This window comes from Rhinolophus sinicus, chromosome 17 (assembly GCF_057876585.1).
Source record: "Rhinolophus sinicus isolate RSI-liver-muscle chromosome 17, RSI-T2T, whole genome shotgun sequence".
Taxonomy (NCBI): Eukaryota; Metazoa; Chordata; class Mammalia; order Chiroptera; family Rhinolophidae; genus Rhinolophus; species Rhinolophus sinicus.
In genome coordinates, this window is record NC_142517.1 from 188,286,080 (window position 1) to 188,311,356 (window position 25,277).

Below are 25,277 nucleotides of genomic sequence, written 5' to 3' on the forward strand. Positions count from 1 at the left end.
GCTGGTCACTGCATGGCACCACACTTGACATCTATGGAATGACTAAATGAACAAAGTGAGTAAGAAGCAAGATATCTAGTAAATAAGATACAAGCCTAAGGGACAGGAGATATTGGTCAAATTTTAATTCTGCCCATGGGGGCATTGTACAACCTGGGCTACGGCATTTTTACATTTTGGGTCCTCAGTGTTTCCTATATGTGATGATAATGCTTTACCTTTCTTATTTCATAAGGCTAGAGCGTTAACATTTGTCATTTTAATGAGTGCATTGGGACTACTACAGGAAAGGCTCTCTTTAATCCTAAGGTTAAAAAAAAAGGTTTAATAGTAATGACCAATAATAGTAGCTACAGCGGTAACAATAATGGGTACCAGTAATGGGTCTGGAAATGGAAGACCATTCCTTTGTAATTTCCTCATTCTGGGTCTTAGTCACTTGATGAGGGAATATGTTTAAAAACCTTCCCAACTTTTATCTATTTAGAAGACACTTAAAGTAGTTGTCATTGTCAATTTGTATTTAAACTCTAAGTTTCTCATTTCCTGTTAATAATGGGTTACTAAGAAAAATATCTACTTGACTTCTTTTTCCCTCGTTAGCATAAAAAAGCTTGGACAGGAGCAATAGTGCTTTGTTCAAATCCTGGCCCAGCTACTTAGGAACCGCGTGCAGTTGCACAAGCTAGTTGACCTCTCCGGATCTCGTTTCCCTCATCTATAAGAATAGTACCTATATCATTACATTGATATAGGATTAAAAGGGCTAATATCTGTAAAAGACTCCGAAAAATGCATAGCAAGTGCTTTGTAAGTATTTGATGAATAATAACTTATTAAATTTCAAACTTTAAAGAACTTTCATTACATGTGTAAAATAAGCACTTACACAACACATCTTTTTATGATATTTTAGCCCTCCTTTTATGTGACAACAAACTATTTCCCTAAATCCTAATTAAACGTAGAGATTGTGCCTCATCTTGATTCATTATGACTTGCCCCCAAGCAGACATAAAATGCTCAGTAAATTGCACACTTGTATGACCTTTCCACCTGGAAACACCCCTTCACATGCTTCAGTGCAAAATGTAGAATGTCCTCCTCACCACCACCCATGGATTAGACTAACGCAACCCGGGTCCGTGAGAGAGCCCTCCACGTAGCACATGTGACAACACGGCCTCTTTTCTCCCTCCCCTGTGGCCAACCACCAAAGATGGCACTGCTGGCCTCTGTCCTGACTTTCCTACTAGTATAAATGTGGACATGCTCTTAGAGAATGTCCACATTAGAAAAGTCTTCTCATTGAACACAAAGCACCACTTTAATCATAGGCTTTTCTTTTCATCTCAGACGTGATCAAGAAGAAATGTGAAAAATAATTTTTGTATTTTTGCATAGAAACTACTAACATTTTAACAAATTGATTTTTGCTGAAAATGAGAATAGAGTGATTTTTTTAAAAAAACTGAAAGTGAACGTTCCCCCTGCATTAAAATACAAGAATTATTTAGCAGACTCCAAGAAGATGAATAAAACTATGATCATAATGGTGGAATTATTGAAAAAGAAAAAAATATATTATACGAAGACCAGAAAACAGTGGGAGAGAAAGGTCTGTAATGGCCTGGCTGCTCAAGGACATCTTTATGTTCATGCCAGCACTAAGTGCTCTTCCCAATGAATAAACCATATGTCCATTTTTACATGCTTCCTCTCACTGCGATTCTGCTACTCCACAGGATCTCTTTGTCCCAGGCCCTGCCTCGTCTTCTTCCATCACCCCCACCCCATCCTCCTGGACCCCCCATCCCTAACTTCACCTACTTGGGCAACCAGTATTTGTGCTGTAGCTACCGACTTGAACATCTGCTACCTAAAAAACAAAAAAACAAAAAAAAAAAACAAGAAAAAGAAAAAAATCACCTCATTGCCTAACATCCTTCAGGGCAAAAAGTTTAAAGGATTCAGAATCCTCAAAAAACAGCTCTGGGATGGGGGGTGGGGGGAACATACTTTTCCAGCACAGTAAATTCTATCTCTATAAAGATTAAGTGAATAACACTTTACAAATTCCTCAATGAAAGCAATCCCACATCACCAACAAAGTACTGTCTTTCTTATGCATAGACAGGGACCCATATACTTCATTTTATTTCATTTTTCCAACTGTGTCTCTTTTTCAACACATTACCATATAAAAGAGAGCATATATATAATTCTAGAGAACAAAATGCCAGTATTTCCCTCTTTCTCCTGGATGTTTTCTCATCTTTCTTTTTTAGCCTGTCCCCAAACACTTCCCCAACTGAAAGATAAGGAAAATTTTTCACCAAGTTAAAGTGAGCCCTGTGTGAAAAGAGCTTGCCTGAATCCAACCCTAGCCCATTTTTTTTTAAACTTCATGTCGACATTTGGTCAGCAGCTCTCCCAATCACTTACAGCACCAGACTCTTCTCTAACCTGAATTCCCATCACCATACACCTTTGCCCTCAAGCTTTTACTAGTCCATTTATCCTTGATATGTTTGCACTTAACATTTGATTCCATCCTTCGTGCTTTTTTCATTATTCTTAGTTCATCCACACCACATAAATTATCACCTTTGTTTTCAGTTCCCCAAGTGCCCCATTCACACCAATTCCAAATAAATACTTCTGATTCCCATCCATTTAATCCAAATTAATTCATATTCTCTCGCCCCATCCTCCACCCCCAACTTCTACCTCCCCCCCCTTTCTCTTTCTTGTAGCACCTACTTTTCCCTCCATGCTTGCTCTGAGGATGCAAGGCGATTGCTTCCTGTGTTGTCTTAGGAAAGCCCTATCAGCTTCAATGGGCCAACGTTTGCACGTCCAGTTTCACCCTCCACAACTGGCATCATTGAGCATCACCACCCCCACACTGAAAGTATGGGACAGAAAAGCTTCTTGCCTTTTGCTGGTATTTAACTTTGGCTAACTGGCTTATTTCTAGTTTACAAAAAGCTTTTTTTTTAAAGCATTGCCCATTAATATCAACAGCAAGAGTAGTAACAACAAGCAAGCCCACTCCTGCCTTGAATGAGCTCTTACAATCTGCCAAGTATTTTACATGTAGTTACTCATTTAATCTTCCAATCTAGAAGCTAAACACAATTATCCCTATTTTACAGATGAGAAAACTGAGAGTGAAGATAAATAACTAATCCGGGTCATAAATCTAGGAAGTGGTAGAACCAGAACTCAAACCCAAGTTCACCTGATGACAGAGCCCTGCCCTCAACCACTCTGCAATGCTGCCTTTCCCATAATGCATGGGGACTCCCTGAGTGAATCCCCTAGGCAGAGGAGTCTTTCCACTTCAGTCCACCAAAGGCAAGTGGTTATAGGTACTGGGGAGCATAATGAGCTCCACCTTGATACTCACTCTGAGAAGATAATGCCCAAAAAACAAAGCACCAAATAATCCATCACTTCCAAAGAGTTCTCTTTCTGACACATCTTTTAGGAAGAGGGGATAAGAAAAAGAAGAAAATGCTCTGGACTTCCCCCACCAAAACAAGAACCTCTGATGCCTCACACTAGGTAGGACGTAGCCTGTCTTAGTATCAGTAATTCAGAAACATGCCCGTAATTGTGAATTCCACACCCCGAACAAAATTCGACATTCTCCCCTCCTCCTGCTTTCTCTGGTTTCCTGTAGGGAGCAGGAGATGAGTCAGGACTGAAGCCTGGGAGCACTGCAAAGTCTTGTCGATACTTTACTCACTGACTTGAGAAAGAAACGCCTTTCAGAACAACGGCAGAGAAACGACGCTGACCACAGGAAGCATTAGCCGTGATACATGCGGAGTGGAGAATTCGAACCCAACGTTGATGGGAAACCGTGAGTGGGACTCGGAACCGAGCCACAGGGCTCAGAAGTTATGTTAGGAAACCTTCTCGGGAACCAGCAAAAGCCACCAGGGAAATGAAGTTCCAAATTAGAGGAGTATGTGCCTCCGTCCTGTGCCTAGGAAGCAATGTCAGTCTGCATCCTTCCGGGAGAAGAACTTGGCGTTCAAAACGGTGATTTCTTCTAGTCACATATGAGACATCCCTACTTCAGGCAGGGTATTTTGTACCGAACAAAGACATTTCACAGGCTGCCAGAACATTAGAGCTCAAAAGGGCCTTGAGAGGCAGATCATCTGACAGAGGTGGGCAATGAGGCCCAGTGAGGTAAAGCGTGACACGCTCTAGGTCACAGTGCTAGGGAGTGGCAGAGTTAAAACTAGAACCCAGGTCTTTCTGATTTTCCAGCCAACGAACTTTGGACTGCACATTTCCTTGTGGCACAGTCCACAGACCACCACAGAGCACCAGGAAGACAAGCAGTGAGCCGCAAAAAAACTCGCACCAGACACCTCCTAACTGAGATTTGTCACCACTCTCCGACAATACTCTTACTCTGTTGCTTGTACTTTCAGAGTTTTCCTTATTTGGCTTCTACTGTGCAAGTCATAGCACAGGCAATACACTGTCGGGGACTCATTTAAAACCCCCAATGACAGTAATTGCTCCTAGGATGCTACCAGCACGAAGAGACGCTCGCCCTAAACTTCTACCTCAAAGCGGGGAACAGATACCAGCTTCAAGGAAAATGCCAGTCTCAGCCTTGTCTCTGTAGACGCCACTCTTCCAAATTCTCCCATCGCTGCAAAGATCACTAATTCCTGGGAGTCCCTGCAGAAGTTGTGAGTAAAATACACAGCACCCCTCCGTCCCCACCCACCCCTACCACACACATAGCGTGTAATCACTTTAGCAACTTCTCAGTAACAAGCTCATTAAAAAGCCATTCTGCCATCTCTCCATAAAGCACGCGCCCGAGAACAATGCAAAAGAGGAGATGCCAATTAATTATAGAATGATCACATCTAATGAACTCTGAAACCCTCCTGCTGTCAGTGACTTTGATGAAAAATCAGGGATGCTGGGAAAAAGAGTGAATGGGGACACCCGGCTCCCTTGTTTAACTGCGAAATCTTTCCAATGTATCACCTCACATGCCAGTGTTGGTCAGAACTGCAGGACTACACTCCTACAGCCACACTCCTAAAACCGGCAAGTGACGAGTGCCTGGATCACGCACGGCTCTGCGCCCCGCAGCCAGAGCCCCATCCGGGCACCCTCAGAGCCGTGGTCAGCATCGCCTCAGACAGTATCGCTGCCAGCAAGCGACCAAGCCGTGTCCTGTACTCGAGACCTCTCGAGACCTGAGGGAACCCGTGAGTGAGTTCTCCGCTTCCCCGCAGGCCCTCCTGCCTCTCTATCACGTACTAACCGGCATGGATGCCACTTCCTGGAACAAAGGAAAGCCCTTCCCCCTAGGAGGTTAGAGGAGAAAGAAGAAACCACGTGCGGCCAACTTGTACCACTACCTGTGTGAGTCCTCTGGTGGGCCTTTAAGTGGGAGCTTTTTGTATAAACTTTCCGGCACCCGTTAAACTGACAGCGGTGAACCCTCTTCTTGTTTTCGGGGCAAGCCTCAGCCCCTACCCCTCCTTGTTCACTGTCGCTCTGTCCACTCTTAACTGTCCCAGCTGCTGCCACGGCTGCCGCTGCTGTTGCCACCCCTCCCACCTTCACTGAGCTGAGTGCAGCCTTCTTGGCCACCAGTTTCAACGTCACCGTGCCATCCACGGCTGAAAGAGTCTGTGAGGTTTTGACCAGATGGCGGCTGAGCTCCGGGGACGAGGGGGGTGTTAATGAGGTCACTGCGTTGAGCTGGGCCTGGTTGACGGCTGTGTAGCTGTCTAGAGAAGAGCTGGTTGGCTGGAGGCTGAGGCAGGTCTCAGAGAGCAACTTGTCCCGAGAGAGCAAAATGTCCACTGCCGAGCTCTTCTCGCAGATGGCGGCTTCCACAGGGAGCAGCAGGGGGTCCAGGCGCCGGAAGCTCTCCTCAATGCACGGGGGAGGGGAAGCATGGAGGAAACAGTCCAGGTCCTCACCGAAGGTCTCGGAGATCCTCCTGGGCTCTGTCTGTAGGTAGCGTTCCAACTCAAGGCATGTCTGCAGAGGGGAAGGAGGGAGGGAGAGAAACAGCCATCAGAGGCAGAGAACACCATCAGGCCACATGTTGACAGGCAGTGGAGGAAGAGTCAGAAAGCTACTGAGAATGGTTTCATGGCTCATGTCTGAAATTCTCCTGTTGACAGGTCTGCCCTTGTGATTTACTCCCTGAATACTCCTGAAGGGCTCATGAGGATACACCATATGCATGCGACTACTGTAATGGACAGGGAACTGGAGGCCCAAACGGGTGACCTCACACCATCAAGACCCCAGCGAACGTTCACTGTTAAAATGATCTCCTGCCCCACAATCCAGTTCAGCGGGTGAGACGCTCCGGCATCTCTAGGAGTTCCCATGTAACCACAGAGCAGACAGAATCAGCCAAGGTTTTTTCATACAAGACTCCCCATAGTCCAACGTCATTTTTCATATAGACTTGAGCAAATGACAAAACTAAAGTCCATTTTCCAACTTGTTCTGAAGAACAAACCAGGGCCACCCAAACTACACGGTGGCCTCAGGCACAATCAGCCAACAGCAAGCACTGCCCTGAGCATGGATTCCCTAACCTTCAAGAATGAATATTGTTCAAAAGAATGCTGCTGTAAAATCTCTGATGCACCGGACAAAACCCCTATTGTTCAGAGCAAGTTATTCAAAACACAACTGCTACACATCTTATAGCAAGGGGCATGAGTCCATTACAATGATTGAACATCTCTGCCTGTGTGATAAAAATAAGTTCAAACACAGCTATCTGACTTGTTGAAGACAGGAACCAATCTATTTCAACATAAAATTTTCACCTGGTAAAGATATAGAGGGGAAAAAAAAACACCCAAAAGTTCAGAGTTTCAAGAAATCTTTATCCTTGGTGCTCATAAGTGTTTGTAACATGGTGGAATCACTTTTGTGGAAAAAGTGGACATTTAAATTTGTGGTCTAAAAGCTCTCCTCATTAAAAATCCCACTCTTCCAGAATCTTGAATAAACCATGGTGCTATTTTACACCAGCAGCTCTGTTTGTTCTAACTTCTGGGCTTCAACAAAGAAACACTGACAAATTTAAAATGTGACTTGCTCCTAATTTACTGTCTCCGTAGAGCTTCTCTGTCTTCAACTTTTATTCTGTCACAAAGTCTTCTAGGCTTTTATTCTGTTAAGAATGTATTTTAATGATATACCTAGTTGTATTGTACCTGTCAAGGATTTTATTGTGGTGACATTTCAAAAGATTGGTTTTAATCTGCCTTCTGGTAAAACTCTGCATTACTGAGTAAGAGAAACAGGTGTTTAGCTATGAATCACCTTTGGGTCTCACTGTTGATTTTTAACAGTATAAACTAATGATTGGTTCTAATCTTCATTCAACACTCACGTCATAAGTGTTCATTCAACTACTGTGTTCACAGCAAGGTGCAAGGCTTTCTGTGTTTTAGGAGAAAACAGAGTAATAGACCCAGTGATGCAGGTACAGAAGAAACAATTACAAGCTAAAAATGAGATGAATTCACAAGCAAGGTGATAGCAAACAGCAATAAAGTGCTGATTAGTTCTTTGGGGAGGAGTGGACACTGACTTCTACACTCTGTAATAGGGAGGTATTAATCAAGGCAAGCTCATCAGAAAAGTACCTTGATTCTATTTTACTTACTAATTAAATAGTAGTTCTGCTGACAAGCTTCCCACCACTTTATATTCAAAACCAGTACTTCTCAGGTCTAGAAATTTACATCATCCTCACTTGTCCCTCCTCTGAATTCCATGTCTCCAAAACTTCCCATTCCTTCTTCCATCTCATGGCTAGAAGTTATCGTTTTCTTCTCTCCAACATGAAAATGCTCAGCCTTAGCTCCAGTCAGTTCCCTTCTGAATTAAAAGATTTTACTCCTGAAACTTCCCTTAAACCTCTTTTTCTCTTTTAAAACCTTCACCTACCAAGCACAGTGTCTGGTTCCCAACAGGCACATAATGTCTACCAAACGAAAATAAAGTCAACTTTATACTGTTACTTGGATCATTCTCCTCTACTCTACAAAAGCCATCTACTGACAACGCATTGTGGATTATGCTGAGGCCAGCAATTCTAGAAATGACTACGAATACACGTCTTCTGGAACACAATTGTAGTTAATGCTTCTTTAGCTTTGGCCAAAGAGCAGAACCAGACCTTTGAGACACGGATATGTTCCAGATAAAAATCAGCTGAATCATGGGTTATAAGAGGTCCTTGAGGACCTCTGCCTCATATGCAAGGACTATTTCACACTCCTAGTCACCACTGTCTATAGATAGAGTGTTTGTATGCCATATCCTCTTACATACTTTCTAGCTCAAGATTTTAAAATCACTAAAAAGAAAAAAAAATGCCGTGATTGTTAGGAAGCTCCTATCTCTTCATACTCGGAGTTCTGGGGAACCGAGATATTCTAAACACATTTACACACTCTTCTGGGAGGATTAAAAAAGAACCTATCCAGTATGCCCTAGTTTGAGTCCCAGGTGCACATGAGTAACACTAATGATCGATCCAAGGATGATGAAGATGCCTCCCGTTACTAAAATCTGGGAAAATGTGGACCACTTAAGACAGGCTACCACATATATCTGAAAATTGGGCAGGAGTACCCATTAGGATGTGCTGGGTAGCCCTGTAAAATCATTATGGAATAATTTTTGTCTTGAGAAATTCAGTTCTTATAATATTGGCTAGAGATAAAGCTTAGATAGAGAAGGTTTTGTCAATCAGAAACTCATCAGGAGTGTGGAGATTAAAATGCTAAGGATAAGGAGGATTTTACTGTTACATTATTCCCAAGCCAAAAAGAAAGTATGTCTCAATGTTTTTTTAAAAAAAAAAAATGATTAGAAGAACTTCCTTAAGAAATGCCTATGATGTTTAATTGGAATTTGAGGTATCACTATTTACTCATAGATTTCAATACAAACATCGACACAGAGGTATATAGAGAAATAAACGTGTATATGCATGTATGAGGCTATATACATACATTGCCTAGCTCTGTCTATGGGAAGAATCTACAAGCAAAGACACCCCAGTAGCAGTGAGCATACCTGGCACAGAGATCTTGATTTCTAAGTATCATTGTCCAACAAAGGAACCAGGGCACCTTGAAGAAATAGTTGATTCAAAGGCCGGGTCAAAGGAAAGAAAAGATGAGCCTAGAATATCTTGTAGAACCAGAAGGTAAGAAAGTGGTCATAAAGTGATGGAGGTCTGTCAAGAAGGAGTTCTCAATGGCCAAATCTGGACAATTTGAACAACAAAAATGAATAATTATAATAATGGGTTCTAACCCATGGAATAAAATTAATATCTATGAATCCATAGTGATATAAATAAATGGTTGAATAAACAAATGGCGGAGAAGGGTCAGCTCCTCCTTACAGTAAAATTACAATTAATAATCATAGAAGGAATGATGGAAACAGAAAATCTCCATTAGGCAAACAAAGTAAAAATGACTATAGGCAAGAATCACCAATGGATGTCAAAATTAGTAGATGAGTATGAGAAAAAACATGATACACGCCTAGTCTCAAAGTGTCCCCCCCCCCAAGATATCAATTACAAAAACGAAAATAATAATTTTACAGTAAGAAACCTGGCATTTACCATCTTAACCATATGATCAAAGTTAGCAGCACTAGTAATAAAACATATTGATATCACGTACCCCTGATACGATAGGCTGACAAGGGCATAATTTTCTGTGTCATTCCTGCCCAAAATACATAACCTCAATCTAACCATGAGAAAACCATCAGACCAATCCAAATTGAGGGGCATTTTACAAAATAACTGGTCAATATTCTTTAAAAGTATCAAGGTCATGAAGAACAAAGGAAGATTGAGAAGCTGTCACAGATTGGAGGAGACTAAGCAGATATGACAACTAAATGCAATGCATCCTGGCCTGGATCCTGGATTTTAAAAAGGACATCAGTGGGGAAAACATGTATTTCAAATATAGGGTATGGATTAGTCAGTTAATGGTATTGCATCAACGATAATTTACTGGTTCTGGTCATTGTACTATGGTTACATAACATTAGGGGAAGTTGAGCAAAGTGTACGTGGGAACTCGGTATATGATTTTTACAACTTTTCTGTAATTCTAAATAATTTCAGAGAGAGAAAGGGAAGGGGAAGGGAGGGAAAGGAAAAGGAAAAGGAAGGGGAAGGAGAAGGGGAAAAGAAGAGGAGAGGAGAGGAGAGGAGAGGAGAGGAGAGGAGAGGAGAGGAGAGGAGAGGAGAGGAGAGGAGAGGAGAGGAGAAGAGAGAAGAGAAGAGAAAAGAGAAGAAAAGAGAGGAGGAGGAGAGAACACGAGAAAAGAAAAAAGAAAAGACCCTACAGCAAACCAGAGTGTCTCCCAATTGCAAATTTGGTCATGGAGTTCAGATGTTTGTTTGTCCACCAGAACCAAAGATTTACTTTGTCCCAATGAAACTCTAGACTGCAAACTCCAAATTGGAGTTGGCAGATCTCAATTTAATGACATAAATTATGTCTGTCTGGTACCTTACCTTGGAGAAATGAGGCTTCCCTCACCCTGACCCAACATTACAACTGAAGGCTTGCGCGACTGGATAAACCTCCACCCCCTCAAAAATCCATTAGAGCCAGCAATGGGAAGGCGATGTGCCCACGTACAAAGTGACTGTCTTATTATTTACGAGTCACAGATGAGCTTTGTGAAGGCTCTCTGATATCTCCACTCTGAAATGCATGGTTTCTTCTTCTCCTAGTTTCCTAACAAACATCAGATGAAATTAGTTTTGAAATGATCCCCCTGAATTCTTTTTTTAATACTTTCTCCATTCTGTTCATAGGTTTATTACTTGTTGAAACATGCTTATTAAAAGTGATCATCCAAAACCTAGTTTAAAAAGGAAAAAAAATTCAGACCTATTACTGCCATGTCTGCTACTTCTCTGATACGTTTCAAAGGCAGAAGTTGACAGAGAACAGGATATCTCAGATCTTACAGCACAAATTCAATTCACCAAAATCTCCCTGCTGTTGGCAAGACATAGTTACTTTCATGGGATCAAGAAATATGTAAGAAATTTGGTCATATATGGGCGTGATGCAGCCAAGGCTGCCAGATAACCTGCTCAACCTGTCCTGTCTCCTCCTAAAGTACATGAAACTTGCCTGTCAGGATTGCAAATCTCTCCAGGCACTTTTGCCATTTCCTCTACAACCCTCCCCTAAAGGGTATCCTTCACCTATTTTTCCTCTCTTTACTTTCAACCTCTGTTATCTCAGATGGCAGAGATGTCTAAGTGTGTGAAACAGTGTAAAGTTATAGTTAGAACTTCCTGAAAAAATGAGCTACGCTGTTTTCCCGAAAACAAAAATTGATATAAGACCTGGTCTTACATTATAGTAAAATAAGACCGAGTCTTATATAAATTTTGCTCCAAAAGAGGCATTAGAGCTGATGGTCCAGTTAGGTCTTATTTTCGGGGAAACACAGTAGAATCATGTCACAATTCCCATCCACCACCAGCACTGTAACTAGATACATGGCAGGCTCTAGTCCAGGTTCCTCAATGCCATCCCTTTGAAACCAAGTGTTTGGAACATAAAACGTTCTAGTCTTTATTTCTGTGTCTTTTAATATGAACATAAGACAAAGTCATTGGTCCAGTATTTTTGCGGCCACTTGATAACTGTGTCATTATGAGTAATTATTTGGAGTCTTTGGATCCACATGTACTTCAGTTGTGAGTCAATAAATAAATAAAAGAAACTACATTTTATTAATGATTTGTTTACGTAATAATATAATCATTGAAATAAAATGCCACCTATGTTTGTAATCAGTTATTAGTCACTTGTGTATCCTTTAGCTAGTGACATTAATCCCAAGTATTATACCTATTTCATTCACCTAAAAGGTCCGAGAGTTAAAAGTACAAAGAGAGAAAACAATTTGGGTAAAGAAGATCGATGCCAAAATATGGAGAGATACAGCTTCCCACGTCATGGAAACTTGCAGTCGTGCTTCTTCTGCGATCAGACTTTGATCCTGGTGGTGGTGACGATGACGATGGTGCTGCCAGTGAGGACGGGGGGGACTTGGGTTCCCAGAAAGAATGCTCCCCCAGGTACTTACACAGATGAACTGCACTTGGCTGCCCATGGGAACCCCTTTCCGACATTTATTGTGTGTGGTTTTGTCACGTGCTATTAACCATGGTGTCACAGTCCCCAGAGTCCGAAGTACAGAAACACGGAGCCCAATCCCTCACCTGTCTTTTGGGAGTGTCCCAAAGCTTAATATGTTCTGTCCTTTGACATCTTCACAAACATCCCAGAATGGAAATTCAAAGCGACACAAATCAAGCTACGGGTAGTGGAGTAACCTGAGCTTCTGTTGCTAGAGGGGTGGGAGGCTCGGGGGGAGGGGGCACTATCACTTTGTGAGGGGTGTGAATGTCTACCTAGTACATAGTGTCATACACCTGAAACTAATAAAAAAAAAGTGATCTTTTAAAATACTCATTCTTTTCCAACTTATAGGTATGCTTTCACTTCACGCTTTTTAGCACAATCTGTATTCCTCTGACTCCTGACACCAGCTTGAAAACCTCTACTGGACTGCAAAAGTTGGTATTTATGAGAACTGTATGATTTTTTTTTTTTCCAAAGGATGATATGATGTAATGGTTCTGACACATTTCTAGTCTTTTAAAATTAGGTCTGAGTTGAAGGATGGGAAAGGAAGTGGAGAGCGCGGCCAGAGAGTTCTGGAACCATTTTTCTCAGGGTTGGAGGAGAGGGAAAGAAGCACCATTGTTAATAAGTTGAATAAGCCCATGGGAGCCCCTCACACACCAAGCATTTGAACTTTGTTGACCATCTTTCTGGGTGCAAAGCGGGTTTGAGGAGGAGACTCTAACTGAACCTAACTCATGGCTGAGGGGACGTATGAACCAGTGAGAAGAATCAACCCTGTGAGATCTAGAAAGTGATAAATATGAAAGTTTTAAGTAAATATTTACTTCTTCTTGACTTTCATTGCCAGAAAATATTAGGGTGAAAGGTTAGGAGAGGATGAATTTAGATTAGAAAGTGTGGGTAAGCAAGTATGCAGGAGAAGGGAGAACCTCTTCCTGCATTTTTCAGCTATTAGGTAAAAAGAGCACCAGCAGCAGCACGCCCGAGGTAGAAGAGCATTACACAACACTGTCGGAACTGCTGACCGCCACAAATTAACCCCCGTCCTGTGACCGTGGAAGACTGCATTCCTTGCCACTGTTCCTTACATCAACTGGTTGCTGGAGCTGAAACCAAATGCAATAGTTCCTTCTAGTAATTTGTAAATTCTGAGAGACAATGCTGCGAAAATTAATTGAATGCTAAACAAACACGGAAGTTTAGAAAACTGCTACGGAAACCCCCTCAGCGTTTCTCCTCTCCAAACTATTCTCAACATACAAAGAAAAAATCTGTTTGTATATTTTTCCTTGGGGAGGTAGGAAAGGAAGGAAACTAGATGAGAGGCATGGGAAGAAGGTGGTATCTTGGAAAGAAATGGCCTAACCACCCCTCTCATCTTCTAAGGATTCCTTAGTTGCAGCACATAAAAGAAATCCCCAAACACCTCAAATATGAACTAAATGTTAATGTGAATTTTAAAGTCACATAACCTGGGCAGAGATGGGGCCCAGGTCTTACGTTCCTTGAAGGATGGCACTGCCCTCCTGCACACCTCCAACCACTTGGAACAGGACTGTGCTCCTTCCAAGTGTCGGGGATCCTCAAGACAAACGATCCCCACGAGGGACAAGATGGCCTGTGCACAGAGGCCTTTGCATCTGGACCCAGGGTCGTTCTTTCAGATGTTCCTTTGCAGAACATACCAATCTAAAGTCTGTGACTCTGGCCTCTACCCACAGTTGCAGCACCTACCCTCCATCAGCCCTTAAGAAGAGGCACTTGCTATTACTTGGCCACTGGACTGTAACTAAATTCAATCTTCTGAGTGGTCAAGAGAGACCACTGCTCACGCACAGCTGGATCCCATCAGAAGCTTGGATCTGCTATCATCTTATCTCGCAACTAAGCCACTATTTAGTTCAACACGCACTGGAAGAAATCCCATTTGTTACCTTACAGTTTGAAAACAAGTTTCATTAGATGTCCCTGCTTCGGTCATTACACTTTCACAGACAAAATGAAACTCATGCCTTGAGAGTCAATAAAACATCCTCCTCCACTAGAGTGAAGACCTACATCTGGGCTGAAAGTGAGGTTTAACATAGAAAAAAAAATGTAGAAGAGACACCCCCTAAAGAAAAAAGCCATCCCTGTGCATGAGTGCCAAGCAGTCCTTGCTTGGACAGGACAGATGGCACCCTGTCCCAGCACCTCCTGAGCGCCCAGGGGCCTAGGAGAAGGCCTTCCCTCCGAGGAGTGATGGCTTCCCAAGAACAACATGGCCTGACAGTTTTTCAGCTTCACCATTAATTTTCCATAAAGAGCAGTTTGCACGATGAGCGCTTGTGTCAGGCAGGGCTGATGCTTCAGAAACCTGTAATTATTCTTGGCTCCCTGCCCCCCACAGCCTCTGCACCTGTGTCAGTTCAAGGCACCAGCTGGCCATGTCCTGCTTCCTAAGCCTCTTAAGGGGGTGGGGGTGTGGGGCAGGGGAGCCTTCATTGGAAACCCAAACTCACATTACTTGCCTCTTCTTCCAAAATGCAAAAACAAAACAGCAATTTTAAACTCACCCATCTCATCCCTTCCCCCAACAGGTCTCGCCAAAGGAAACAAATAAACATTAATTGGCTAGAGTGCCTTCTTCACTCAAGGCCAAATGACTGAAAAACAGCAACAGGGAACTATCGTGGTGTCTGAAAACCTGCTCTTACTCACCCCCAGCCACTCCGGTTAACTTTGTACGCGCCCAGCCCAACCTCCTCGGGCCCCTTTGCACAGAGTGGCCACATGGGAACATGCCGAACCCATGACATCACCTCCCCTTCCTCTCCTAAATCACTTGCACAGGCTGACTCAGGCTACTGGGGTTTGTTTTTGTTTTTTTTTTAAAGCAAATTCATTTCACTGACTCTTCTGGAACAATGTTATATCCTTCTTAGTTTGGTTAATATACCTTTCCCCTATGCCCTATAAAAATATATATATACACATGCAATTGTTTCTTTGACCCAAAGCACAGTGTACAATGTACACACACACACACACACACACACACACATAAAGTTTGAATTTCCCAAGAACAGGTTCAAACCCCACTGGGGCCCTCAGCGGCAGATGCAATTTAGTGGCTGGTGATCACAGAGGATATTTTCAAAACTGAGCGAGTTTCCGACTCTGGTGTGGGATGTAGAAGACAATGTGGAGATGCTAAGAGGAATGTCTGTCCTACTCCTCAGACTGCAGAAGATGGCAGCCAAAAATGAATGAAACCAAGCCCTAAGCTGCTTTTCCTGACATGGAGGATTGTCCCTTTACTTAATTTGAGGCACTTGGAATTTCCCAAAGTAATTAAAGTGGCTGCCTGGGTGTGCCAGTGTGCCGCTCTCCCCAGCTAAGGAAACAGACTGGCCCCCTGTACACCGAGAGGCAGACGAGTACTGGCCCTGGAGCCAGACCGCCTGGGTCTAAATTCAGGTTATACTACCTACTAGCTTGCATTGCTGTTGGCAAATAACTTAACCCCTCTGTGCCTCAGTTTCTTCATCTGTAAAATGAGGTAATAGTACAACCTACCACGCAAGAAGGTGTGAGAGTTCAATCACTTGATACATGTCAAGTGCTTAGAACTGGGCTTGCAACACACACTATGTATGTTGTAGCTATTACATAACTACTGTTCTTTTCATTGCACTTCTAAGAGGACACTAAATATATCAAGGGCATAGAAAGGGAAAATCAGAAATCCCAAATTATTATCAAAGTAAAGCACAGCCGTTGAGTACAAAAGGTTAAGTAAGCAGGGAACTCCGGCTGGGTGACACCCCTCACTGGGCTCAGTTTCCTCATCTACCAGGTGAAGAGATTTCTAACGAACCTACTAGTGTGAGTTCTGTGCTGCTGTGAAATAGCAGCAGCATGGGTAAAGGCTGAAAAGTGAGATGGGCTCATTCACAACAGGTGCAAAGGAACCGACAATGGCTCTGCTGCCCGAGTGGGTGGTACAGAAAGGAGGCTGGAAAACCTGGGTAAAGGTGGTCCGTGGACCCTCCTCTTCACAGGGGCTCACAGCCTCGATTATAAAGCCTAGGACACTCACTAATCCAGGTTAACAAGATGCTAGGAAACTGATTCCCTAGTTCACCACGGACATCAGCACCTAAACGTGAACTTCACTAGAATGTGGGTTCTTCAAGGGCACCTAGACCTGTCCCTGACTCATGGTCTGCTTCAAGCATTTGTCAAATGGAGGATGGATGGATGATGGATGGATGGATGGATGGATGGATGGATGGATGGATGGATGATGGATGCATGGATGGATGGATGGATGGAGCAATTCCCAAGCAAACAATCCAATTGAAAAGCAACAGTAACCACAATCCTGGTCAGCCAGGGGTCCAAGACAAAAGCCAAAGTCTTCCTTCTTCACGAAAAGAGCAGCAGAAACAATGTATATGTATTTATTACCAACATTTCTTGTAAGAGATACATCAGTATCTTAAGATTTAACTATAGATCATATTTACCTATTATCTCTTCAATGGTTTTCATTTGAAAAACATTTTTGTAAAGCTTGCAGTGTGGGACAGTTTTCCCAACTGAGAGGCACATTAGGTTCCTAAAAGGCCACAGGGCAGCCCTAAGCGTATGTACCTGTGCAGGAAGTAAAAGCCATTTCCTCACGCCAGAGAGTGACGCCCTCCCTCTTCTGCCACTTCCTCTTTTCTCCTGGCTTCCAGAAACCATGAGGAAGAGAAGCAATAAAGACAAGTGGAAAAGTTTCTATTTTCATCTCCCATTTTTTACTGATGAAAAGACCTGGCCTGGGAATCAGGTGCAATGCACCCTTCCCACACCACCTCTGCCTTCCCCACCAAACTACTGAACCTGAGCAGGGAGTTTACTTCTTTCTCTGCAAAATGAGTGAACCACACTCCCAAAGGCCCTTCCAGCTCAAACTTCTTGCTGGTGGTCCTTAAACGACTTGCCATCACTCTGACGTCCTTGCCGTGGCACATCGGACGCTCCAGGATCCGGTTGTGCTTTCCTCAACGCTTACCCTCTCCCATTCATACCAACACTCCACGCTCGGGCCTCCCTCAGAGCCACAGTGCCCGCTGTTCTTGCACCCAGAAAGCAGACTTCCCAGGTCACTGCACTCCATCCTGTTCATCTACTCTGTGCTGGCTTCATTGTCACCAGTTCAGGAAGTCCTTCTTTGATCTGTCTACATAAAGTAGCCCAAACACCCTATTCATTCTCCATCATACTATTGTATTACTTGCTTCTGAGTACTTCCCAAGCCCTGGACAGATCTACATGATCTCTCTTTCCCTAGTAAAACGGAAGTTCCGGGAGAGGAGAGACTTAATCTTCTACACCAATGAATCCGCAGCACTCAGCACGATGCCTGGAAAAGGCCTCCAAAACATACTAGTTGACTGAATAAATGAATCAACTGATTAATCAGTTGATTAATCCATCCTGGAATTCCAGGGAAGATGTGACCTGGTCGCTCCACCAGGAAATGTATCCTAAAATGCCCACCTCATTAGGTCAAAGGGCTCAAGTAGAACTCAGAAGGCCCTTGCTGATTCATACTCATCACGCAGGAGTAAAACAGAGCCTCTTCTCAAGACAAAGAAATCAGTCTTGGTCCTCACGTCTGCCCCTTTCAGACAGATGCAAAGAGGGCATTTCTTCTCAGCAGTGCATATTGCATCACACCCCTGAGTGTCACTCTGATGAACAGAACTCACCCCTCTCCTGGCCAACGCACCAGATGCTTAACTGCTGTCCTAAGAGAATAGATTCAAGAGAGAGGCTCAACCTACTTCGTATCATTTAGTGCCTTTTCCGTCACCTAAATAAAGGCAACTCTGGCCACTGGACTCCAAAATATTTGAGGGTCACATCAATTTGGTCCCCAATATTGGCATCCCCACATTCATCAGTACTTAAATGAAAGTCCTTCCATGCAAAGCCCACTCAAATACAGCTTGTGCTTTCTGTCATCCTAAGCAGCTGCACACTGCTCTTACACAGGTGAGGTCCTTGGAAATTCCTGTTTTGGCCCATTTTGGTGACTTTCCCATAAATTCCTAAGCGCAGAAGCATTTCATTCCTTTCAATTCCCTTTAAGAATTTTACATAAAAAGATATCTCTACTGAGAGGTGCCCTTTATTTCAGGACCATTATTTCACAGATAAGGAATCCTCAAACACTGCACCTGGAAGTGAGCCAGAATCCAATTAAGAGTGTATGGTGTTTGAACCAGGCAAGAGCTAAGGGTGAAAAATCTTCAATATAAGCTTTACAGGGTCGTGTGTGTTTGTGTGTGTGTGTGTATGTGTGTGTACACGTGCCTCTGACAATGAAACGTAGATTCTTTTTAATGTATTTTGGATGCCTTTTTCTAAACCTGCCATTGTTCCCACAGTCACAAAGCCATGCCCCTCTCTTTCTCATTACGTTAGGCAACAGGAATCTTTCACGTGCTGGCTGGAAGAGATGAGGGAGAAAGGGAAGCTTTTTCCATCATGTAAAGAAAACTAAAATTGTGTGTTTGGCCCGTTTCGGAACCACATTACAATGTAGCAGATTTCAAATTAACAATTTGGCCCAACTTGACAATCAAGTTTGCATTCCAGTAGCTCTGGCTACTTCACCTTAGGTAGCTTGGCTGATACCGGACGACACGCATTTCCAGGCGCACCAGGCGTTCACTAAAGAAGAGACAATTTAAATCATTACTGCTGTCCCCTTTCCCCTTTGTTCCTGTCTGAACCAATTTCCATATAGTTTCAAAGAAATCATCAGCCCCTGCAAAGGGAAAATCCCAGTGGAACAAGAACTACATTAGCAGCATAAGGGGAAAAATCTAATTTCCAATCCGGTTGCTTTGTTGTTTCAACCTCCAAGGAAGCTTGCTACATATGCACAACATAAATTAAGTTTTAAAACACCACCTTGATTTAAAATTAATAAAAACACTCATGGGAGAAAGGTGGTTCTTGGTACAAATCTCCTTACACAATGAAGGTCAACTCCACCAGAGCTTGTGGGTGGGCTGAGTCTTTGAGGTCTCAATCATCTCAGCCAACACAATATTTTCGAACAGCACATAGCCATTGAAACCAATGCACAGGCTACTTAATAGTTTATGGTGAAATAATTCTAAGGCAGTATCCACATTAAGAATTTTGAAGCTACCTTGGTGACAGATGGGTCTTAATGGTCCAAATTAAGGGTTCTTTTTTTGGCATGATAGGATATGCCCTACTTACTGGAATAAAACTCATGGCAAGACACTCGTTTGACTACATCATTAATTAACCTGAACCACATACCAGAACATTGCTGCTAATAAAACTCCCCTATAAAGAAAACATGTTTTCTCTACTGAGAATCCTGGAATGTGGGCCCCAGCAAACCACTGCCTTAATTAAAGAGAGATTTTGATGTGTCTTAGATCTGCGATTGCCATGACATTTGGCCATTTTTGGCTTGATCTTCAATAACTTGAGTCCTTGCAGGTGCTTTTTGAGGAAAGAAAATGGAAATGACATCTACACTACCAGCATGTACAAGCAACTATGTGAACGAAAGGATCCGTTTTGCTAAAGTAGGGGATGCGCTATCTGGACTATTCTTAAAAGCACACTGAGCTCTCACCCCACAGCCAGTGAATCAGAGATCTATAGAAACCTTCCATTTTCTCTACAAAACAGGGTGACAGAATCAGGAACAAAGCCATAACTATAGCAGTCAGGTGAAACTGCTACTTTTCTAATCCAATCTATATGAAATGACATATACTTTTTTACAGAGAGTTTTACTGTGAAAAGCTTCTGAAAATGCTCATCAGTATTTATCATGGAACCTCAGAGTCCCCCTGTGAGACTATGTAGGCAGCAAGGATTAAAATCCCCATCCCATTTGTGGGGAATCCACCCTAGTGAAGAAAACTGGGTTTTCCAGAGTTCTGTAGTCATACGGTCAATAACACCAGAAACAGAACCAAAAGTTTCTTGGCTACTAATAATTAAGCTTTTTCTGGTCCAACTCTGAACCTTCCACCAGTACCTCAAAACATTCTGAAAGTTCAACAAACTGTCATAACCTCAGTAACCTTGAAGGAATAGGATTCCTGATCTTCCCAAATTGGGAACACAATAACCAATCCCAAACTTCATTTCACAAGCCTTTCGACTACATATCTCTATGTAATTTCTCCTAGGGACACTGGGACAAGCGATCTTCATTTTGATAACACCCTTTATTAGGAGATATCTGAGATTTGCCCAAGCTATGCCGTATCTTGTTGGATTTTTTTTTTTTTTTTTAAGTAAATAGGATTTCAATCATTCCAACCCGTCAACATCAAGTGCAATCACTAAGATAGGAAGAAATGTAACTAGTACCATTTTTTAAGACAGGGACTGAGAAAATTTATAAATACAGTTTACCCTGAGGATTTAATTTTGTTTATTGGATTAATGCCAAATACATGAAAACTAGAAGTGATATACTTTTTAAGTGGGAATTGAATCCGTATCCAACATTTTAAAAACATTTCCTAACTTTAATAAACATAAAAATATAAATTTGATTAAACCACATTCAGTATTCTCCCACCCTCAATACCCTTCAGAATAGTGGTTCTTGGCTCATTTTCAATACCAGTACTATCAATCACTCATCCCTTTTGTTCAAGATTAAAATAGAAAATGCAGCTAGGAAAGGAATGGAAGCAGCAAGAAGAAAAGGAGGGGAAAGCAGCAATGGAAAACAGGTGAATTGAAGCATCCCATTCCTGTGTAAAACCCTGGATGTCAATAGCTGGCTTTCCTCAAGTCACACACCTCCAACCAAGGGGAGCCATCAAACGTTGGGCAGTAGATCAATCAGCGCAAGGGCAAAACTGACACTTGGCCCTGTTCTCTACATGGAACCTAAGCATGAGTTTTGAAGTGGTGTTGTCTATAATCATCTAGTAGTAACAACCTGAAGAGAACAATGGCCGGTGGATAAAGGTTACTGTGATTCAGAAATCTGTGGTAGAGGAAGACCATCTTCATTAAAAATCAGGGAATTAAGCATCTTGTTGAGATGGGGTGTCTAATCAATCTTGGATATCAAAATCCTTCACCTTTGGGACTTTTTACAGGTATGTAAAATCAAAGGCAATGCGTGTCATGGAGACCCCACAGACCAACGTCAGCGGGATTTTTACCAGCTCCTCCTCTGTAATTAGCTTTGTGGCCTTCCTAAGGCATGTCCCCTTTGGCCCGTGGTTTCTCATGACCAACTCTTGCTTGTCGAAGGGACGCAACACACGAAGAAGACGGAATTTACTCCTCCGACCCCTCTCCTGCTGGAAGCCCCATGCCTCCAGTATCTCAGTCTCAGACTCTGGACTGCAGCTCTGCCTCGTCTCCTAGATGACGTCCCATGATACAAGGCCACACGGTTGTCCTTGGGATGCTGTGCTACACAGGTGTTGTTTCCGAGGATGCTTTCCTCTAGAAGTTAACACTGCCCTTCCTGATACAAGCAAGTTAGGATTTGCAAACTCAAATTCCTACAGGGACCAGCAGGATAAGCTCCATTAGTGAAACAGACAAGAAGGGACAGTAGGGCTGGTGGGGACTGTGGTAACACATCCTACAGAGTATTCCTAGGAAACCCCTTATCTGAGGAGCAACCCAGCGGAAGGAAATTATGACTGAGCAGCTCTTGCATTAGTCTTCTGTTCAGCTACTCCGGCCCAGGGCCATTCGGCTTGAATCCGTGCCCTGAAGAAGCATCTCAAACAAGAATGGGGACTCTGCTGACATGGCACCAGGAAATGTCAAGCAGGAGGAAGTAAAAGCTGTCAGATCTACGAGAGCCTGGAGGAGGTCGGGACCAAATTTTAAACTTCCCCTGGGCTAAGCACAGTGCTTGTCATAACCTGTAATTTCTCAATCAATATCTCCTATACGAATGTTTTAAAAATCTCGATTAGAAGCCCCTATTACCTCTCATTACATGCTCTTCTCTGGGGTGACTGGATCAGATCGGAACTCCGCTAGGTAAACAGGTTACACCCATGTGAATTCTGTTGGCCTTTCAGGGGCAGGTACTATTAATATACCTTGTACTTCCTTTATATTAATGTAGCAGTTATTTACTGAGCTGCTTCTTTATACCAGACACTTTGCTAGAGATGTCAGGGAGTCAATATCTGCCTACAAGGTGAGCCTGGTATAGTAGGGACAAGGGGATAGAAATACATCCAAGTAAAAATAACGGTCTTTGTATGACTAATACCTAGGATGAGTAAAGTGTTTGTTGTAGCAACATAAAAAAGGAACCAATTTACTCTCCTGGAGAAACCAGAGAAGGCCATGTGAAGACGTTATATTTCAGCTAGATCTTGAAAAATGACTGAGCTTTAGTCAAGTGGAGAAAGGGAGCAATGACATTCTAGAAAGATCCTACAACATGTGCAATGGCATATACACATGAAAGTCTCTGCTATGTATTTGGAAATGGATAAGAAGTCTACGGGTTCTGATGCATAGGGTACGCAAGAAACGCACCCCTAGGGCCTAGAAAATGCCCAGTGTTTCTGGCTGACAATAATGTTGCTGATTTGCTCTGGACTCAGCTTTATAAGTATACTTACTAAGTGGCAATCTCTGTTTTTCTAGATCCTAAATCATAATTCAGGGAAAGATTAAGAGCTGAAAAGATACTAGTGAGCTCCCATGGTCATATTAATGTTGCCAAGTAATATTACTGAACCTAAATATTTTTTAAAAATCATGAGGCATTTTCCTTTTTACATCCGCGCTACTTTAATGCACACATATAACAAACCTTAAAATGAGAACATGGAGATAAATATTACAAAAAAAAGTTAGCTAAAAAAGTGCTACTGAGTAAAGCACAGAATTAAACTCAGTTCTGAGTTTCCTGGTAGCCACAGTGAAAAGATCAACCACGAGTTAAGAAAGTCTCATCATCAAATAAAAGAAACATTAGTTCCTCAGAGGTCAGTTTCTCTGGTTTCAAATAAAAGGAGAGGAGGACAAGAAAATATGAAAGAGAAGAACAAAAGGAAAGGAGGTGATTGAAAAAAATGTATCTCCCTTTAAAAAAAAAAAAAAGGTGAAATTCCCTCATAAAAACCATCAAATGTGTTGTTGGTGAGGGGACCAAAGGTTCAGTGCCTGGGTATGTTTTTCTCCTTTGTAGCCTCTCTCTGTTGATGTTTTTCTGGCTTTCTAAGCAAAGAGGAAACCTCACCCATTCCTGTAGACATGCATTTATGACCACATTCTCCTGGCCAATAACCCTCAGCGGCTCCTCGAGGCACTTCTCAAGGGTGGAGTGTCAAGCAACTGGATCTGGTTATGAAGCTGCTGCTGCTGCTCCGCTCAGGTGGAATGCTGGCGAGTTCAGTGAGGGCTCCAGGGCAGAACTAACTCATTAAGGACAAAATTTGCGGGCACATTTGACCTTTGGAAATCTAGCCCTGGTCGGAAGCTTCCAGATTCAAAACAAAAGCTCCAGGGCTGGAAAGAGTTGCAGGAAGCACACTCTGAGTGCTGGGCCCATCCCCCACACAGTCCCCCATGACTGAGAGGCTCACGAAAAATCAATAGAGCAGCATTATTAACTCTGCAAAATCATAAGAGAGAGGGCTTCGCTCTCTGCCTGGGTGGAGAGGGAAGGTGAGGGAGAGGCAGGCTGGCTTCAAGGGAAAGGATGCTTCATTAACGTCTTAGCTCTGGGGAAGCCACCACCATGTAAGCTGAACAGATGAACCCGTTGTTGATAGCCTCCCATAAAAATCTTGCCCTTGGTCCAGGCGTCGTCATAGTGGAAGAAAGCATAGCTAGCAGAGCAAGGTCTGGATAACAAAGAGTCGTTGTTTGGTGTGGACTTCCAGAAAGTCATGCCAGGGATCTAACCCAAGGCAGAAGTTTTAAATACATCACACAAATGTGACACTCTCATCTGCAGTCACAAATTTTAAAGCATCCCATTGTTGCTAATTTTTCACTCTGCTTTCCTGAGTCACCTACAAGTATCAAAATGAACACTTTCAAATGAAAGAAATACCGTGCTACTGCTATACCTCATGGAAATTAAACCACCAACTTATTAGTCTAGGACTCCGTCCCCCCCACCTTCACCCCCCCTCCCGCCCCGCCCTCAGCTGAGTCACCACTTCCCTCTCACTGGTCATATGACCCAATCCCACTGCTTCTATCACCAAATCTGTGTCACCGACAAATCTCAGGCACACCCAATGAACAGGGTTCATTGACTCTTTCCTTCATGTGAAGATACGCCGCGGTCTCTCTGGTATCCTGCCACCATCCCCCGGGAGTGCCAGTAACTGTCACTGCAAGGCTGCAAATCGGCAGATGTTAAAGGTAAACAAAGTCAGTTTTCAGATATATCTTAATCCCAGAATCTTTCCTCCCATCTTGCAAATCAAACAAGTCTTATCTTTGTAAAATCCTAATTTGGCTTCTTGGATTCTGGCATTTGATTCTAAATGGAGGGTTAAGTACCCCCTATTGCAAATCACACTTACATCAAATCAATCCATTTGCTGTTAAAGAAGCATCACTCTTTCCAGAAAGGTTTTTCCTTTAGCCACATAGCAAGCCAGAATCAGACAAATGTGGCCTGATAAATTTATTGATATTATTCCCATCTCTCAACAGGGAAAAGGGCAACTCGCCAATACCGTGTTTCCCCAAAATGAGACCTAGCCAAACAATCAGCTCTAATGCGTCATTTGGAGCAAAAATTAATATAAGACCCGGTCTTATATAAGACCAAGCCTTATATTAATTTATGCTCCAAAAGATGCATTAGAGCTGGTTGTCCGGCTAGGTCTTATTTTCCTACCGGGGAAATACGGTAAGTCCTGGGGCAGAACAAAAGAAATGGATGCTCATCATATCTGTATTTTTAAAAATTGCCACCACTGATGACCATAAGCTACCTACCACTTTTACATACTAGGATGT

At 42.8% G+C, this 25,277-nt stretch overlaps 1 protein-coding gene across 4 annotated transcripts in view; it reads right to left on the reverse strand.

The window, feature by feature from the left end:
• KLF7 (KLF transcription factor 7) overlaps window positions 1-25,277 on the reverse strand; it is an 84,898-nt gene that overhangs the window by 39,648 nt on the left and 19,973 nt on the right. For 2 of the 4 annotated variants that reach the window (XM_019726909.3, XM_074341034.2), the window contains one exon: window positions 5,406-6,039. In XM_019726909.3, the coding sequence (XP_019582468.1) occupies window positions 5,406-6,039 (634 nt within the window). The remainder of the gene's footprint in view (window positions 1-5,405; window positions 6,040-25,277) is intronic. The other 2 variants (XM_074341045.2, XM_019726912.3) reach the window with 2 other exon arrangements.